Genomic DNA, 20,311 nt, shown 5'->3' with positions numbered 1-20,311 from the left:
CGTCGTCCAGGTTTGGCCGGGGTAGGCCGTCATTGTAAATAAGAATTTGTTCTTAATGGACTTTCCTAGTTAAATATAGGTTCAATAAACAACAATACAAATTTGGAAAGGCACACACCTGTTGAAGGTCCCACAGAACTCCAAGACAGGATTGTGTCAAGGCACAGATCTGGAGAAGGGTACTAAAACATTTCTGCAGCATTGAAGAACACAGTGGCCTCCATCATTCTTAAAGGAAGACGTTTGGAACCACCCAGACTCTTCCTAGAGCTGACTGCCCTTCTGCCCAGCCAAACTGAGCAATCAGGGGAGAAGGGCCTCGTTCAGGGAGGTGGCCAAGAACCCGGTGGTCACTGACAGAGCTCCAGAGTTCCTCTGTGGAGATGGGAGAACCTTCCAGCAGGACAAACATCTCTGCAGCACTCCACCAATTGGGCATTTTATGATAAAGTGGCCAGACAGAAGCCACTCGGCAGGGACTGGGAGATCCTTGATGGAAACTTGCTCAGTGCCTCAGACTGGGGTGAAGCACACTGCCAAGACAACGCAGGAGTGGCTTCGGGACAATTCTATGTCCTTGAGTGGACTGAGCCTGGACTTGAACCCGACCATCTCTGGAGAGACCTGAAAATAGCTGAGCCGGAAAGAGCTCGAGGATCTGCAGAGAAGAATTGGAGAAACTCCCCAAATACAGTTGTGCCAAGCTTGTCACGTCATACCCAAGACTCAAGGCTGTAATCACTGCCAGAGGTGCTTCAGCAAAGTACTGAGTAAAGGGTCTGAATACTTATCTAAATATGATATTTCAGTTTCTGCATTGTCATTATGATATTGTGTGTAGATTAAAATAAAATAAATAATTTTCAAATAAGGCTAATGTAACACTCTGGGAGAAGTCAAGGAGTCCGAATACTTTCTTAAGGCACTGTATATTTTGTATGATTATTTTTTTGTTTGTCTACGCCCACGCTCATTGCATGCCACAGCTGTGTGTTTTCTAAACTGTTTTCACTGTACGGTTTCAGACCAGAGAGGCAGTTACCAACAGAAGCAAGGCGGTTACAACCGAGGTGTTTGAAATAACTGATTGAAATGCATGATTGTCGGAATATTATGAGAGCGACTGTGTATTTGTCTTATTTCAGTGTATATGTGAGTTAGAAACAAATGGTATATGTATGTAGTCAAATGTTGTTTTTTATCCCCTTTGTGTGTGTATGCCCAAGACATGTCACAGCTGTGTCTAAACTGTTGTGTGTTTTCAGATGGTCAGAGAGGCAGCTACCAACCGAAGCAGGGAGGTTACAACAGAGGTGCTTATGTCCCAATTTATACCTCCTTTATTTTCCAAAGGAAGTCTTTTTAAAAAAGGGGGAGAAATCCTGCTATTTTTAAAGTCACTATCAGTGATCCTCTATGAATAAGACATCAGGATTTGACACCAGGTGGCGGCAACAACTATCTTTTTAACGTCTACACTTTAACGTGTAATATTTCCATGTACACCATCACAATAATATGCATTGGTAGTCTTTAGACAGTTCTTCAGAAACATTAGGATGCCATAAGTTAGAATTTCTAACACAATGTATTCATTACTGTACTGTGTAATTGTTTTTTTTGTTGTGTTTAATACATTTCAGCTTTGGATTGCTCTCGCTAAAACAATGAAACATGTAATTGAACCAAATAACGGCTTCTCGCCATGAGATTATTATATATGTATATATATTTTACCTAAACCCGCATGCAAGGTCTACTGACAAACACCTAAAGAACACAAATGTATAGACATTATAAAGGAAAATATCTGTAGTTCTAAAAGTGCACAAGTAAGTTGTGAATGATATTGGCCACATTGAATTGTGGATTTGCTCGTGCTTACAGTTTCTGGTTGGTTTCAGATGGAGGCGGTTACCAACAGAGGGGCGGTTACAACCGAGGTGCTTATCAACCATTTTAGAACACTATTTTCTTATCACTTTCTTCTGTTTATTCTAAAAGCCACCTTCATTCAGTAAGCGGCTCTCCCCTTTTTCTCTCATTCGGCTATTTCCAAGCCTTGGCACTATTACCAGTAGTCTAGAACCAATGGGATTTCATGCCCATAGAATAAAAATGTCAAAATCAACCGTTAAAGTGTACTAATTCCATTTAATTATATACCATGGTAAACAAATAATAATACATTGGCTATGTTTAGGTAGGTCTAAAGAAACTGGTATTTCAGACCTACTATAAACATTACTTTTCTTTTGGAAAAAAAATTGTTTTATTTGTGGATCGCATGAGCTAAATCTCTGAAACAGAGTTAAACGTGTATTTGAACCCAGTAAGAACTTATTTTTAGGAGAAGGAAGAAAAAGTACCTTAACCCTGCATGGAAATAAAAACAACTAAATCACTGCATAAGCACCAATGCAAAAAAAAGTCATTTGTAGGTTATACTGGACATGCCTCACATGTTTACCATTTCTGGTTTGTTTCAGATGGAGGCAGTTACCAACAGAGGGGCGGTTACAACCGAGGTGCTTATCAATTTATACCACCTTTATCCTATAAATGTCAATTTTACTTTCGTTTTTTGTTCAAACCACAGTCTGTGTGACCTGTAGTCCCTTCTCATCCTTCCTCCATGCCTGAGCCTTTTGGCTACTCTAACCCCCCCCCCCTCCCCCCAAACACACACACACACCATTCTCTCTTGCAGTCTTTCACTGCTGTTCTTCGCACAACTTGTTAGCATTAGCCCACATATATTGTGATACAGTGGGGCAAAAAAGTATTTAGTCAGCCACCAATTGTGCAAGTTCTCCCACTTAAAAAGATGAGAGGCCTGTAATTTTCATCATAGGTACACTTCAACCATGGCAGACAATGAGAAATATCCAAAAATCACATTGTAGGATTTTTAATGAATTTATTTGCAAATTATGGTGGAAAATAAGTATTTGGTCAACTACAAACAAGCAAGATTTCTGGCTCTCACAGACCTGTAACTTCTTCTTTAACCTCTTGATGCTATGGGGCGCTATTTCATTTTTGGATAAAAAGACGTGCCCGTTTTAAGCGCAATATTTTGTCACAAAAAGTTGCTCAACTATGCATATAATTGATAGCTTTGGAAAGAAAACACTCTGACGTTTCCAGAACTGCAAAGATATTCTCTGTGCGTGCCCTAGAACGTGAGCTACAGGCAAAACCAAGATGAAACGGCATCCAGGAAATCAGCAGGATTTGAGGCTCCGTTTTCCATTGTCTCCTTATATGGCTGTGAATGCGAGAGGAATGAGCCTGCCCTTTATGTCTTTTCCCCAAGGTGTCTGCAGCATTGTGACGTATTTGTAGGCATATCATTGGAAGATTGACCATAAGAGACCAGATTTACCGGGTGTCCGCCCGGTGTCCTGCGCCGAAATTGGTGCGCAAACCTCAGCTGCAAGTATTTATCCATGGAATTCAGAGAAGAAAGCAGGCTTCCACGAACGATATATCAACGAAGAGATATGTGAAAAAACACCTTGAGGATTGATTCCAAACAACGTTTGCCATGTTTCGGTCGATATTATGGAGTTAATTCTGAAAAGGTTTAACGTTGTTGGTGACTGAATTTTCGGTTCGTTTCGGTAGCCAAATGTGATGTACAAAACGGAGCGATTTCTCCTACACAAAGATTCTTTAAGGAAAAACTGAACATTTGCTATGTAACAGAGTCTCCTCATTGAAAACATCCGAAGCTCTTCAAAGGTAAATGATTTTATTTATTTGGTTATCTGGTTTTTGTGATAATGTTGCGTGCTAAATGCTACTCAAAATGCTAAGCTAGCTTTGCATACTCTGACACAAATTAGTGAATTGCTATGGTTCAAAAGCATATTTTGAAAATCTGAGATGACAGTGTTGTTAAGAAAAGGCTAAGCTTGAGAGCAGGCGCATTATTTTCATTTTATTTGCGATTTTCAGAAATCGTTAACGTTGCGTTATGCTAATGAGCCTGAGGCTTTATTCACGATCCCGGATCCGGGATGGGGAGTATCAAGATTAAGAGGCTCCTCTGTCCTCCACTCGTTACCTGTATTAATGGTACCTGTTTGAACTTGTTATCAGTATAAAAGACACCTGTCCACAACCTCAGTCACACTCCAAACTCCACTATGGCCAAGACCAAAGAGCTGTCAAAGGACACCAGAAACAAAATTGTAGACCTGCACCAGTCTGGGAAGACTGAATCTGCAATAGGTAAGCAGCTTGGTTTGGAGAAATCAACTGTGGGAGCAATTATTAGGAAATGGAAGACATACAAGACCACTGATAATCTCCCTCGATCTGGGGCTCCACGCAAGATCTCACCCCGTGGGGTCAAAATGATCACAAGAAAGGTGAGCAAAAATCTGAACCACACGGGGGGACCTAGTGAATGACCTGCAGAGAGCTGGGACCAAAGTAACAAAGCCTACCATCAGTAACACTACGCCGCCAGGGACTCAAATCCTGCATTGCCAGATGTGTCCCCCTGCTTAAGCCAGTACATGTCCAGACCCATCTGAAGTTTGCTTGTGAGCTTTTAGATGATCCAGAAGAAGATTATGAGAATGTCATATGGTCAGATAAAACCAAAATAGAACTTCTTGTTAAAAACTAATCTCGTCGTGTTTGGAGGACAAAGAATGCTGAGTTGCATCCAAAGAAAACCATACCTACTGTGAAGCATGGGGGTGGAAACATCATGCTTTGGGGCTGTTTTTCTGCAAAGGGACCAGGATGACTGATCTGTATAAAGGAAAGAATGAATGGGGCCATGTATCGTGAGATTTTGAGTGAAAACCTCCTTCCATCAGCAAGGGCATTGAAGATGAAACGTGGCTGGGTCTTTCAGCATGACAATGATCCCAAACACACCGCTCGGGCAACAAAGGAGTGGCTTCGTAAGAAGCATTTCAAGGTCCTGGAGTGGCCTCGCCAGTCTCCAGATCTCAACCCCATAGAAAATCTTTGGAGGGAGTTGAAAGTCCGTGTTGCCCAGCAACAGCCCCAAAACACCACTGCTCTAGAGGAGATCTGCATGGAGGAATGGGCCAAAATACCAGCGTTTCACCTCTGTCATTGCCAACAAAGGGTATATAACAAAGTATTGACAAACTTTTGTTATTGACCAAATACTTATTTTCCATCCATAATTTGCAAATAAATTCATTAAAAATCCTACAATGTGATTTTCTGGAATTATTTTTCTCATTTTGTCTGTCATAGTTGAAGTGAACCTATGATAAATTACAGGCCTCTCATATTTTTAAGTGGGAGAACTTGCACAATTGGTGGCTGACTAAATACTTTTTTGCCCCACTCTGTCTTGTCAGCTCATCTGGCCATTTTAGTCTCACTGTTCTGTTCACATTTTCCTAATTTAATCTCTGAATCGTTATTTTTGTCTCCATCTCTGGTCCACAGACGGAAACAGAGGAGGTGGTGGTGGCTACCAGGGCCAGAACAGGGGGGGCTACCAGGGAGGTGGGGGCTACCAGGGAGGTGGGGGCTACCAGGGAGGTGGGGGCTACCAGGGAGGTGGGGGCTACCAGGGGGGCGGGGGCTACCAGGGAGGCTACAGGGGGGGCTACAAAGGGGGCTACCAGAACCAGGATAGGAGAGACTACTGAGCCAGAGGAACCTGGTTTAACAGAGCCAGCCAGTCTTCATTCCAAACATCATCTTGGGTTACGTCACTTGACATTGCACCTCTACTACACTATTCTCCCTCTGTACCACATTAATCAGCTTTCCCAGCTTGAAAACTGTCAGCTTCCGTATCTTTGAATACTTTGTAGTGTAATATCATTATTGACTACTCTTTTTGTCGAGTGTGAATGGTTTTTCGACTGAGTTTTTAATAATTGTGTACTAGATTACTGCATTTGCCGTGTGACAGGTTTTCTTTTGGCAGTGTAGTCGGGGCAGATGTGTCAGGTGACGTTTTTTCAGTTGTAACCTGCAAAATAAACATTATTGAATGAAAACACGCTTTGACTGATTCTTTATGACCAGTGTAACATCTAAAACATTGTCAAGTAGTGGTAACGAATACAGCTTCGAGTGTATGTACACACACACACATTGTCAAGTAATGGTAACTACTATAGCATTTAATGTATGTATACACACATATTGTCAAGTAATGGTAACAACTACAGCATTTAGTGTATGTACACACACACATTGTCAAGTAATGGTAACGACTACAGCATCTACTGTATGTACACACTGTCAAGTAGTGGTAACTACTACAGCATCTAGTGTATGTACACGAACACACATTGTCATGTAATGGTAACTACTGCAGCATCTAGTGTATGTACACACACACACACATTGTCAAGTAATGGTAACTACTACAGCTTCTAGTGTATGTATACACACACATTGTCAAGTAATGGTAACTACTATAGCATCTAGTGTGTGTATACACACACATTGTCATGTAATGGTAACTACTACAGCATCTAGTGTATGTACACACACACACAACCATTGTCAAGAATTGGTAACTACTACAGCATCTAGTGTATGTACACACACACACAAACATTGTCAAGTAATGGTAACTACTACAGCATCTAGTGTATGTATACACACACATTGTCAAGTAATGGTAACGACTACAGCATCTAGTGTATGTACACACACACAACCATTGTCAAGTAATGGTAACTACTACAGCATCTAGTGTATGTATACACACACATTGTCAAGTAATGGTAACGACTACAGCATCTAGTGTATGTACACACACGCATTGTCAAGTAATGGTAATGACTACAGCATCTAGTGTATGTACACACACACACAAACATTGTCAAGTAATGGTAACGACTACAGCGTCTATTGTATGTACACACACACACAAGCATTGTCAAGTAATGGTAACTACTACAGCATCTAGTGTGTGTACACACACACAAACATTGTCAAGTAATGGTAAGGACTACAGCATCTAGTGTATGTATACACACACATTGTCATGTAATGGTAACTACTACAGCATCTAGTGTATGTACACACACACACAACCATTCAAGTATTGGTAACTACTACAGCTTCTAGTGTATGTATACACACACATTGTCAAGTAATGGTAACTACTATAGCATCTAGTGTGTGTATACACACACATTGTCATGTAATGGTAACTACTACAGCATCTAGTGTATGTACACACACACACACACAACCATTGTCAAGTATTGGTAACTACTACAGCATCTAGTGTATGTACACACACACACAACCATTGTCAAGTATTGGTAATGACAACAGCATCTAGTGTATGTATACACACACAAAAACATTGTCAAGTAATGGTAACTACTACAGCATCTAGTGTATGTACACACACATTGTCAAGTAATGGTAATGACTACAGCATCTAGTAACTACTACAGCATCTAGTGTATGTACACACACACAAACATTGTCAAGTAATGGTACATCTAGTGTATGTACACACACATTGTCAAGTAATGGTAATGACTACAGCATCTAGTGTATGTATACACACACACATTGTCAAGTAATGGTAACGAATACAGCATCTAGTGTATGTACACACACACAACCATTGTCAAGTATTGGTAATGACAACAGCTTCTAGTGTATGTATACACACACAAGACATTGTCAAGTAATGGTATCTAGTGTATGTATACACACACATTGTCATGTAATGGTAACTACTACAGCATCTAGTGTATGTACACACACACACAACCATTGTCAAGTAATGGTAACTACTACAGCATCTAGTGTATGTACACACACACACAAACATTGTCAAGTAATGGTAATCTAGTGTATGTATACACACACATTGACACACACATTGTCATGTAATGGTAACTACTACAGCATCTAGTGTATGTACACACACACACACACAACCATTGTCTAGTATTGGTAACTACTACAGCATCTAGTGTATGTACACACACATTGTCAAGTAATGGTAACTACTACAGCATCTAGTGTATGTATACACACACATTGTCAAGTAATGGTAACTACTACAGCATCTAGTGTATGTATACACACATTGTCAAGTAATGGTAATGACTACAGCATCTAGTGTATGTATACACACACAAACATTGTCAAGTAATGGTAATAACTAGTGTATGATTGTCAAGTAATGGTAACACTACAGCATCTAGTGTATGTACACACACACACAAACATTGTCAAGTAATGGTATCTATGTAATGTACACACACACAAACATTGTCAAGTAATGGTAAGGACTACAGCATCTAGTGTATGTATACACACACATTGTCAAGTAATGGTAACTACTACAGCATCTAGTGTATGTACACACACACAAACATTGTCAAGTAATGGTAATGACTACAGCATCTAGTGTATGTATACACACACATTGTCATGTATAACTACAGCATCTAGTGTATGTACACACACACAAACATTGTCAAGTAATGGTAACTACTACAGCATCTAGTGTATGTACACACACAAAAACATTGTCAAGTAATGGTAACTACTATGTACACACACAAACAGTCATCTAGTGTATGTATACACACACATTGTCAAGTAATGGTAACGACTACAGCATCAAACAGTGTATGTAATGACTACACATCTAGTGTATGTATACACACAAACATTGTCAAGTAATGGTAACTACTACAGCATCTAGTGTATGTACACACACACACACATTGTCAAGTAATGGTAACGACTACAGCATCAATGGTCTATTGTATGGTAACACACAACATTGTCAAGTAATGGTCTACTACAGCATCTAGTGTATGTACACACACACAAACATTGTCAAGTAATGGTAAGGACTACAGCATCTAGTGTATGTATACACACACATTGTCATGTAATGGTAACTACTACAGCATCTAGTGTATGTACACACACACACAACATTGTCAAGTAATGGTAACTACTACAGCATCTAGTGTATGTATACACACACATTGTCAAGTAATGGTAACTACTACAGCATCTAGTGTATGTACACACACACAAACATTGTCAAGTAATGGTAACTACTACAGCATCTAGTGTATGTACATTGTCAAGTAATGGTACTATACACACACACACAAACAGCATCTACATTGTGTAATGTACTACAGCATCTAGTGTATGTACACACACACAAACATTGTCAAGTAATGGTAACTACTACAGCATCTAGTGTATGTACACACACAAACATTGTCAACACTACAGCATCTAGTAATGGTAACTACTACAGCATCTAGTGTATGTATACACACACATTGTCAAGTAATGGTAACTACTACAGCATCTAGTGTATGTACACACACACAAACATTGTCAAGTAATGGTAACGACTACAGCATCTAGTGTTTGTACACACACACATTGTCAAGTAATGGTAACGACTACAGCATCATTGTCTCTAGTGTATGTATACACAAACATTGTCTAGTATTGGTAACTACTACAGCATCTAGTGTATGTACACACACATTGTCAAGTAATGTTAACAACTACAGCATCTAGTGTATGTACACACACACAAACATTGTCAAGTAATGGTAACTACTACAGCATCTAGTGTATGTACACACACACAACATTGTCAAGTAATGGTAACTACTACAGCATCTAGTGTATGTACACACACACACAAACATTGTCAAGTAATGGTAACTACTACAGCATCTAGTGTATGTATACACACACAAACATTGTCAAGTAATGGTAACTACTACAGCATCTAGTGTATGTACACACACAAACATTGTCAAGTAATGGTAACTACAGCATCTAGTGTATGTATACACACAGCATATAGTGTAGTGTATGTACACACACAAACATTGTCAAGTAATGGTAACTACTACAGCATCTAGTGTATGTACACACACAAACATTGTGAAGTAATGGTAACGACTACATCATCTAGTGCATGTACACACACACACACAAACATTGTCAAGTAATGGTAACGACTACAGCATCTAGTGTATGTACACACACAAACATTGTCAAGTAATGGTAACTACTACAGCATCTAGTGTATGTACACACACAAACATTGTCAAGTAATGGTAACTACTACAGCATCTAGTGTATGTATACACACACATTGTCAAGTAATGGTAATGACTACAGCATCTAGTGAATGTATACACACACAAACATTGCATCAAGTAATGGTAAACTACTACAGCATCTAGTGTATGTACACACACACAAACATGTCAAGTAATTGTGTAGTACATTGTCAAGTAATGGTAACTACTACAGCATCTAGTGTATGTACACACACACAAACATTGTCAAGTAATGGTAACTACTACAGCATCTAGTGTATGTATACACACACATTGTCAAGTAATGGTAACTACTACAGCATCTAGTGTATGTACACACACACAAACATTGTCAAGTAATGGTAATGACTACAGCATCTAGTGTATGTATACACAAACATTGTCAAGTAATGGTAACGACTAGTGTATGTATACACAAACACAGCATCTAGTGTATGTACACACACACACACACCATTGTCAAGTATTGGTAATGACTACAGCATCTAGTGTATGTACACACACACACAAACATTGTCAAGTAATGGTAACTGTTACTACTACAGCATCTAGTGTATGTATACACAAACACAAGTAATGGACATCATTGTCTAAGTACAGCATCTAGTGTATGTACACACACACAAACATTGTCAAGTAATGGTAACGACTACAGCATCTAGTGTATGTACACACACAAACATTGTCAAGTAATGGTAACGACTACAGCATCTAGTGTATGTATACACACACATTGTCAAGTAATGGTAACGACTACAGCATCTAGTGTAGTGCATGTATACACACACATTGTCAAGTAATGGTAATGACTACAGCATCTAGTGAATGTATACACACACAAACATTGTCAAGTAATGGTAACGACTACAGCATCTAGTGTATGTACAGCATCTAGTGTATGTATACACAAACATTGTCAAGTAATGGTAACGACTACAGCATCTAGTGTATGTATACACACACATTGTCAAGTAATGGTAATGACTACAGCATCTAGTGAATGTATACACACACAAACATTGTCAAGTAATGGTAACGACTATAGCATCTAGTGTATGTATACACAAACATTGTCAAGTAATGGTAACGACTACAGCATCTAGTGTATGTACACACATTGTCAAGTAATGGTAACTACTACAGCATCTAGTGTATGTACACACACACACACACACACACACACACACACACACATTGTCAAGTAATGGTAACTACTACAGCATCTAGTGTATGTACACACACACAAACATTGTCAAGTAATGGTAACGACTACAGCATCTAGTGTATGTATACACACACATTGTCAAGTAATGGTAACGACTACAGCATCTAGTGAATGTATACACACACAAACATTGTCAAGTAATGGTAACGACTACAGCATCTAGTGTATGTATACACACACATTGTCAAGTAATGGTAACTACTACAGCATCTAGTGTATGTACACGAACACACATTGTCATGTAATGGTAACTACTACAGCATCTAGTGTATGTATATACACACACAAAAACATTGTCAAGTAATGGTAACGATGACAGCATCTAGTGTATGTACACACATTGTCAAGTAATGGTAACTACTACAGCGTCTAGTGTATGTACACGAACACACATTGTCATGTAATGGTGACTACTACAGCATCTAGTGTATGTACACACACACACACACACACACACACACACACACACACACACACACACACACACACACACACACACACACACACACACACACACACACAAACATTGTCAAGTAATGGTAACTACTACAGCATCTAGTGTATGTACACACACACAAACATTGTCAAGTAATGGTAACGACTACAGCATCTAGTGTATGTATACACACACATTGTCAGGTAATGGTAACTACTACAGCATCTAGTGTATGTACACACACACACACACACACACACATTGTCAAGTAATGGTAACTACAACAGCATCTAGTGTATGTATACACACACATTGTCAAGTAATGGTAACTACTACAGCATCTAGTGTATGTACACACACACACACACACATTGTCAAGTAATGGTAACGACTGCAGCATCTAGTGTATGTACACACACACACAAACATTGTCAAGTAATGGTAACTGTTACAGCATCTAGTGTATGTATACACAAACATTGTCAAGTAATGGTAACGACTTCAGCATCTAGTGTATGTACACACACACAAACATTGTCAAGTAATGGTAACTACTGCATCTAGTGTATGTACACACACAAACATTGTCAAGTAATGGTAACGACTACAGCATCTAGTCTATGTACACACACGCTGCTTTAATCTTTTCTGCACACATTAATTTCCCCATTCTGTTTGTCTGTTCAGTTGGTTATCAACATGTTACCACACTTTGTGAAGTTTTTGCATGCATTAATAAAAACTCCTCTGAATAAGGTATTCAGACTAGGCAAGGTTCGCCCCAATGTCCTCTGGAACTTGAATAGAGAGTGCATCATCTGTTGGGGCGGTATGCAAATTGGAGTGGGCCTGGAGTTTCTGGGATAATTGTGCTGTGGGCCATGACCAGCCTTTCAAAGCACTTCATGGCTAAAGACGTGAGTGCTACGGGTCGTTCGTCATTTACGCACCACAGGGACTATGGTGGTCTGCTTGAAACATGTTGCTTTTACAGATTCAGATGAGAGGTTGAAAATGTCAGTGAAGACTCATGCCTGGAGAATACATCCTGGTAATCCGTCTGGCCCTGCGGCCTTGTGAATGTTGACTTGTTTTAAAGGTCTTACATCGACAATGGAGAGCGTGATCACAGTCGCCCGGAACAGCTGATGTTTCAGTGTTACTTATGTTTGCTTCAAGTCAAGTAATTTAGCTTGTCTGGTAGGCTTGTGTCCCTGGGCAGCTGTGATTCCCTTTTGTGGTCTGTAATAGTTTGGAAGCCCTGCCACATCCAACGAGCGTCGGAGCCGGTGTGGTGTCTTTCGATCTTCGTCCTGCATTGACACTTTGCCTGTTTGATGGTTCGTCGGAGGGCATAGCGGGATTTCGTATAAGCTTCCGGGTTAGAGTCCCGCTCTTTGAAAGCAGCACAGTATGGATGCAGGAGTTATTTTAGTGGATGAATGTGAACAAGCTTACAGGGGCTTTTTGAAGCGATTGTCAATCAGATGAAAACATGACTGGTTATGTTAATGCCAGTCCATTTTAAAAGTTAAATGACAAATCTTTACTATTAGGTCCTGATATCCTATTAAACTAATGGAGTTTCTATGTGTAATTCTATGTTTAGGCCCCCAAAAATTGGTGCACACGCAAAGTAAGAAATGTTTTGTACCGGGAAATTAAATATACTTTCACTCCTGAACAGGTGCAAACACATCAAAGGCTGTTGAATGGTGGTGCATTATGGGGAAACATGTCGTTCAGTACGAACTGTCATGGAACATAGCAAACTTTGAGGTGAACTGAACACACACCACTATTCAAGGCAGTTGAGTTAATATTTTCCTCTGGGACAGTTAGCTTGGTCTACAAGGAGGTTGAGTTAATATTTTCCTCTGGGACAGTTAGCTTGGTCGACTTTCCTTTTTCCTCCAACTCCTCTAAACTACTATCTGTTTAACACCTGTCCCTTTCTCTCTGCGATTTCTGGGTAATTCAACATCTGTGGTTTTCCCAACATCCTCTATGATCTATTGGTCAAGTTCCTTCCCGACTACTGTAGTCGGGCATCAAATTGCTATGTCACATGAAGTGGTAGCTGATAAGTAAACACCTACCCAAGCATTGTGAGTTCTAGCAGGGGTCTGCAATGTTGGCAGGCAGGAACGCCATCTTTACTTTATTTTGGGTGGTTGCCATTTTCTTGGTCTGGGAAAGGGGGGGGGACAGAGGAGAAGTTGGGGTTTGGCAAAAGGTTGAAAAGAGTTGAGTTGGTCCAAAATGAGCAGAGAGGAGAAAATACCTGGATTATACAATATGAATAAAACAACATATTGCCACAAGTGGTATAGCTACACAAATGGTCAATGAGATTTTGAATGATTTCCTGTTAAGTTAATCGAGGTCAAAGATTTTTATATTGGTTGTTGTCGAGTCAATTATACCGTGTCAATTTTATCAATGTACAAAAATGTATGTAGCAATCACAGATTGCAACTTTTTGTTACTTTTGTGGTTAATAACTGGAGTAACAATGCACTTTGAGAAAAGCATTTATCTTCATAGAAAACCAGTGAGTAGAAACATGTGGGTTCATTTTTGGATGTCAATTTCTTTGGGGTTACTCATCAGCAGAGAGACTAGTGCTGTTTTTCATTAAAAGCTCTGAAATCTTTCACATGTCTGTCTGAGATGGAACTACTACTTCAATTGATTTGTAAGGTATTGCCGATACTTTGGATCCAACGTGGGCTTGACATTACCTCTACAACCATTGATTTGTAAGGTTTTGCCGATGCTTTGGGATCCAACATGGGCTTGACACTGATTTCAATGGGCTTGACAATTACAATTTGGATCCAACGTGGACTTGACACCAATTATTTGTGCTCTCCGAGGTGAACCTGATGTTTACTCAAGTTAGCCACTCATTAACTGGCTAGTTACCCAATAAATGGTACAACACGTCTGTGTCCACCCCCATAGAACCTCCCTCTAGATGAAATGTGTCAATCGACTGGTGACAGACCGTGTACTCTGGACATATGGTAAGGGTTCCTTTGCTTTTTCTGTTTTGGTCTTAATTAGCGATGGGCACCTATAAATAATAATAAATAATCTTAATTTAGATTTGCATTTTATTGATACAATATTGATATTGGTTTTATTAAAAATACCATTTTATAGTATATAGACATTCACATATCAAATTTCCCTTTAAATCAACTGTGGCAGTGCAACTAAGATAATACCTCATAAAAATGTCAAATTCTACTGTTATACAAAATATGCATTTTTCTACTGAGTGACATGTCTAAAAGTGTTTATTTTTTATTTATTTTTATTCAATTTAGTGTGTTTTCATCCACATATAAGTTTCAAATCATAACATTGCTGAATTAATGTTAATATATTTTTTTTATGTTCAAGTGTTGCAACTGTCCCATATAGCATCACTAATAACCCTGCTATTGGGGTCATTTGTAACATCAGGACTTTTCGGATTAAGACAGAAATGTAAAAATTCCACATTTAGCACAGGTGTCTAAACTATATTAATAGTTAGCAGGCAAATAAATGTAAGTTGCCTTTGTGAAATGTACAACTCTCTACATCAAACAGTGTTAGAATAAATACAAGTTTAATAAACTCCAAAATGCGTTACAACTGTCCCCGGTCTCCCCTACAGAAACAGTGCAGGTTACACTGTTAACAATTTAGAAAACAGTTTCTCCTTCATCTGGACATGGTGTCGTGTGGTTTACTCCACAACGATAAAATTGTATTTTTGCAGTTCAACACTCACTACTATGTACAGCATATGGACATCAGGTTTTATCTGATTACTCGCCTGATGTTCAAGTGCAATCTTACTGCTCCGAATCAGCAAAATGATGCAACAAAAACCACAAACATGTCATACATTGAGTAATACTTCTTAGTAAGTCAGCGTCACTTAAATAGTGTTCATGGGAATTTACAGCAGAGGGCTGGAGGGGAGGACAGTATAAGGAGGGGGAGAATGGAGGCACACAGAGTAGGGGAAAGTGGGGTAAGTTGATCCAAAGGGTTAGGAGAGCCACCCCTTGTTTCTCGGAAACCATACGCAAATATTTAGGAAGAGGTAATCATTTCATTTGAAGTCTGTGAAGGAAGAAACCACATGGACAATTGTGGTTAGCAACCTAGGTCCAAAAAACAGATTTCACAAAGTCCAATTCATTTGTTATAGGTTTCATCTAAACCAATGTAGAAGATTATTTTATACATCAATTGGGGTCTCAATAAGCTACAATATGGCACCCTAAAGCAGGGGTGTCAAACTCGGTCCATGCAGGGCCTAGTGTCTGAGGGGAGTTCCTGCAGACACTCCATGGGATGAGTTGGACATGTGTGCCCTAAACCTAGCATGAAAGTGCATATTTGCAGCTATGTGGGCTATTCTAGTCAAATTGTTTGCTTTGGGGTATGTTTGCTTTGATGACATCGTCAGTTTTATGCATAATATGCATAGTAATTTTTCAATGTGTCATACATATGAATTCAAAACTGCATTATTGTTACAGAGCAGACATCATCATGCCCCATGTATACAACTGTAAAGCAAGCAGGGGTCGAGCCCCCCTCTAGGTTCTTGACAGAGCAGCTAAGGAAATTAGAGAAGAAGAAATCCATTTGAGCAGAAGCAAGGGTTGAAAAAACAGACTGACACTGAAGAGGTACATTGACAAAAAATGTAAAGAACAAGTACCTTTGTGAAAGAGAGGCTATGATAGAGTAGCACAGGCATACTGGTCTTATCTGATGACATGGAGTCTGAGCTTGCTAAACATATCACGAATTTCGCAGACTAGTTTCATGATCTTTGTAGCCTCAAATGCAGAGATCTTGCCTATGAATTGGCACATCGAAACAACGTCCCTGTCCCAGACAATTGGTCAAGAAATGGAAGGGTAAGTAATATTGAACAGAGAAATCTACAAGTAACTGACAAGATAAGGGCAACACTTGAGTAAATGAGGGTTCTGGCGGCTCTGTTATGGTATGGGGTGGATTTTCCTGTCATGGTTTAGGTCCACTCAACCACTTAGTGGGCAAGGTAAATGTCAGTAAATACACAGTCATTCTGAGGGATCACATTCAACCTGTGGTAAATCATCTCTATCCTGATGGGAGCAGATGACAATTTGCCCATCCACAGGGCACGAGTAGTCACTGAATGGTTTGATGGGCATGAAAACCATGTAAACCATATGCAATGGCTGTCTCAGTCTCCAGATCTCAACCCAATTGAACATTTATGCAAGATTCTGGAGCGGCGCGAGGAGATGGCTGCAGTTTTACGATCTCCTAACCAATTGTGCGGTTTTATTTGCGTTATTTGTAACTTATTTGTACATAATGTTTCTGCCACTGTGTCTTATGACTGAAAAGATCTTCTAGATGTCAGGACAACGATTACTCACCCCGTACTGGAGCAATACTTTTTCTTTAAAGTGTTGGATGGGAAAGATTTACTACAGACCCCCGACAAGGCCCTCATCCCCATCATTCGCAGGAGAAAGAGACAGAGATATCGGGGATGAAGATTGGGGTGCCTTGTCAGGATCCAACGACGAGTGGGTAATCTGCCAATAGTGATCGGTCCTATTAGCCAAAGTACCATCATTGGATAATAAAATAGAAGAGCTACCAGCACGTATATCCTACTAACGGGACATTAAAAACTGTAATATCTTATGTTTCACCGAGTCGTGGCTGAACGACGACATGAATAACATACAGCTGGCAGGTTTTAAGCTCTTTCGGCAGGATAGAACAGCGGCCTCTGGTAAGATATGGGTTGGTGGTCTATGTATTTTGTAAACAACAGCTGGTGTATGCAATCTAAGGAAGTCTCAAGGTTTTGCTCACCTAAGGTATAGTATATCATGATAAACTGTAGACCACAATATCTACCTAGAGAGTTTCTGTCCACATAGCACCACAGACCGATGCTGGCACTAAGACTGTATTCCGCCATAAGCAAACAGAAAAACGCTCATCCAGAGGCAGCGCTCGGGACTTTAATGAAGGGAAATTTAAATTATTTTTACCTCATTTCTACCAGCATGTTAAATGAGCAACCAGAGGGGGAAAAAACTCTAGACCACCTTTACTCCACACACAGACACTCGTACAAAGCTCTTTCTCGCCCCCCATTTGGGAAATCTGACCATAATTCTATCCTCCCGATTCCTGCTGTGAGTGGACCAAGTATTTTTTGTCTGTTGCTGTAAAGCGGAAAGGTGGAATAAATTAGTCGGGAGCAGAACATAGAACAAAGTTCTCAATGGAGGTATCTTTTCTTCTCCCACAACCAAGGATGATCTCAAAAGGATAACACGCATCTTCTTTAAAGGAATAAGGAAAACAAAGTAACTGAACTATAACGTACATGAAGAGTGTGTCACCGTCTTAACTATACGTTCGTGGAGAGCTCATTTCTGGTGGTGGAGAGAATCAGTGTTTGCCATTCCCAAGAGTTAGTCCGTTCCTTTCGCCTCTCGTCTGTCAAGTAAGTCCTCCGTTTGGAGAATCAACATGTCTTTTTACCACGAGCTACCTGGTGGTCCTTCCACACTGCTTACAAATAACAACTGAAGCAGGATGCACCACTGGTTCTCCCGTATATCTTATGTAGGAGGAAGAGAATAGGTGATTAGTGCTGCCAGGTGTGCTTAACTGCCTCTGATTCCCTGTACCCACATGCTGGCCTGGGCTACAATCAGTGGGCACAGCCTGCTCCCTGGTGGTCCTTCCACATGGCTTACAAATAAAAACTGAAGCAGGATGCACCAGTGACTCTGTAAATAAGAAAGTGGTCAGACGAAACAGATGCTAACTTACAGGACTGTTTTGCTAGCACAGACTGCATTATGTTCCGTGATTCTTCCTATGGCATTGAGGAGTACTCCACGTCAGTCACTGGCTTCATCAACAAGTGCATCGATGACGTCACCCCCACAGTGACCGAACGTACATACCCCAGCCAGAAGCCATGGATTACAGGCAACATCCGCACTGAGCTAAATGGTCGAACTGCCGCTTTCTAGGAGCGGGACTCGAACCCAGAAGTTTATAAGAAATCCTGCTCGGCCCTCCGACAAGCCATCAAGCAGGCAAAGCATCAGTACAGGACTAAGATTGAATCGTACTACACCAGCTCTGATCTTCGTTGGTTGTGGAAGGGCTTGCAAACTATTACAGACTACAAAGGGAAGCCCAGCCACGAGCTGCCCAGTGACACGAACCTACCAGACGAGCTAAATGACCTCTATGCTCGCTTCGAGGCAAGTAACACTGAAACATGCATGAGAGCATCAGCTGTTCCGGATGACTGTGTGATCACGCTCTCCATAGCCAATGTGAGTAAGACCTTTAAACAGGTTGACATTCACAAGGCCACAGGGCCAGACGGATTACCATGACGTGTACTGTGAGCATGCGCTGACCAACTGGCAACTGTCTTCACTGACATTTTCAACTTGTCCCTGACGGAATCTGTAATACCAACATGTTTTAAGCAGACCACCATAGTCCCTGTGCCCAAGAACACTAAGGTAACCTGCCTAAATGATTACCAACCCTTAGCACTCACGTCTGTAGCCATGAAGTGCATTGAAAGGCAGGTCATGGCTCACATCAACCACATTATCCCAGAAACCGTAGACCCACTCCAATTTGCAAACTGCCGTAACAGATCCACAGATGATGCAATCTCTATTGCAATCAACACTGCCCTTTCCCACCTGGACAAAGGAGCACCTATGTGAGAATGCTATTCATTGACTACAGCTCAGTGTTCAACACCATAGTGCCCTCAATGCTCATCACTAAGCTAAGGACACTGAGACTAAACACCTCCCTCTGCAACTGGATCCTGGACTTCCCGACGGGCCGCCCCCAGGTGGTGAGGGTAGGTAATGGTGTCAGAGGAAGGCCCTAAAAATTGTCAAAGACTCCAGCCAGCCTAGTCATAGACTGTTCTCTCTGCTTCCGCAAGGCAAGTGGTACTGGAGCGCCAAGTCTAGATCCAAAAGGCTTCTGCTTTAATTCCCAAGCCATAAGACTCCTGAACGGCTAATCAAAGGGCTACCCAGAACCCTCTTTTACGCTGCTGTGACTCTCTGTTTATTATCTATGCATAGTCACTTTAACTCTACCTACATGTACATATTACCACAATTACCTCGACTAACCGGTGACCCCGCACATTGACTCTGTACCGAAACCCCCTGTATATAGCCTCCACATTGACTCTGTACCGTAACACCCTGTATATAGCCTCCACATTGACTCTGTACCGATACCCCCTGTATATAGCATCCACATTGACTCTGTACCGTAACACCCTGTATATAGCCTCCACATTGACTCTGTACTGGTACTCCCTGTATATATCCTCCACATTGACTCTGTACCGTAAAACCCTGTATATAGCCTCCACATTGACTCTGTATCAGTACACCCTGTATATAGCCTCCACATTGACTCTGTACCGGTACCCCCTGTATATAG

The 20,311-nt window shown here is 40.5% G+C and overlaps 2 protein-coding genes across 5 annotated transcripts in view; both read left to right on the top strand.

Moving 5' to 3' along the window:
• Positions 1-6,011, top strand: part of eif3c (eukaryotic translation initiation factor 3, subunit C) — a 35,799-nt gene extending 29,788 nt beyond the window's left edge. The window contains exons 23-27 of one of the 3 annotated variants that reach the window (XM_064950974.1): positions 1,026-1,070; positions 1,266-1,313; positions 1,905-1,943; positions 2,490-2,528; positions 5,449-6,011. In XM_064950974.1, coding sequence (XP_064807046.1) covers positions 1,026-1,070; positions 1,266-1,313; positions 1,905-1,943; positions 2,490-2,528; positions 5,449-5,654 — 377 coding nt within the window. In that variant the 3' untranslated portion in view covers positions 5,655-6,011. The remainder of the gene's footprint in view (positions 1-1,025; positions 1,071-1,265; positions 1,314-1,904; positions 1,944-2,489; positions 2,529-5,448) is intronic. The other 2 variants (XM_064950976.1, XM_064950977.1) reach the window with 2 other exon arrangements.
• An 8,722-nt stretch (positions 6,012-14,733) lies between these two features.
• prodh2 (proline dehydrogenase 2) overlaps positions 14,734-20,311 on the top strand; it is a 29,998-nt gene continuing 24,420 nt past the window's right edge. The window contains exon 1 of one of the 2 annotated variants that reach the window (XM_064950972.1): positions 14,734-14,799. The gene's annotated coding sequence lies outside the window, so the exon portion shown is untranslated. The remainder of the gene's footprint in view (positions 14,800-20,311) is intronic. The other variant, XM_064950973.1, reaches the window with a different exon arrangement.

The sequence above is a fragment of the Oncorhynchus masou genome, chromosome 31 (genome assembly GCF_036934945.1).
Source record: "Oncorhynchus masou masou isolate Uvic2021 chromosome 31, UVic_Omas_1.1, whole genome shotgun sequence".
NCBI lineage: Eukaryota > Metazoa > Chordata > Actinopteri > Salmoniformes > Salmonidae > Oncorhynchus > Oncorhynchus masou.
The sequence above is the reverse complement of the archived record's forward strand: the minus strand, read 5'-3'. Positions and strand labels throughout refer to the sequence as shown.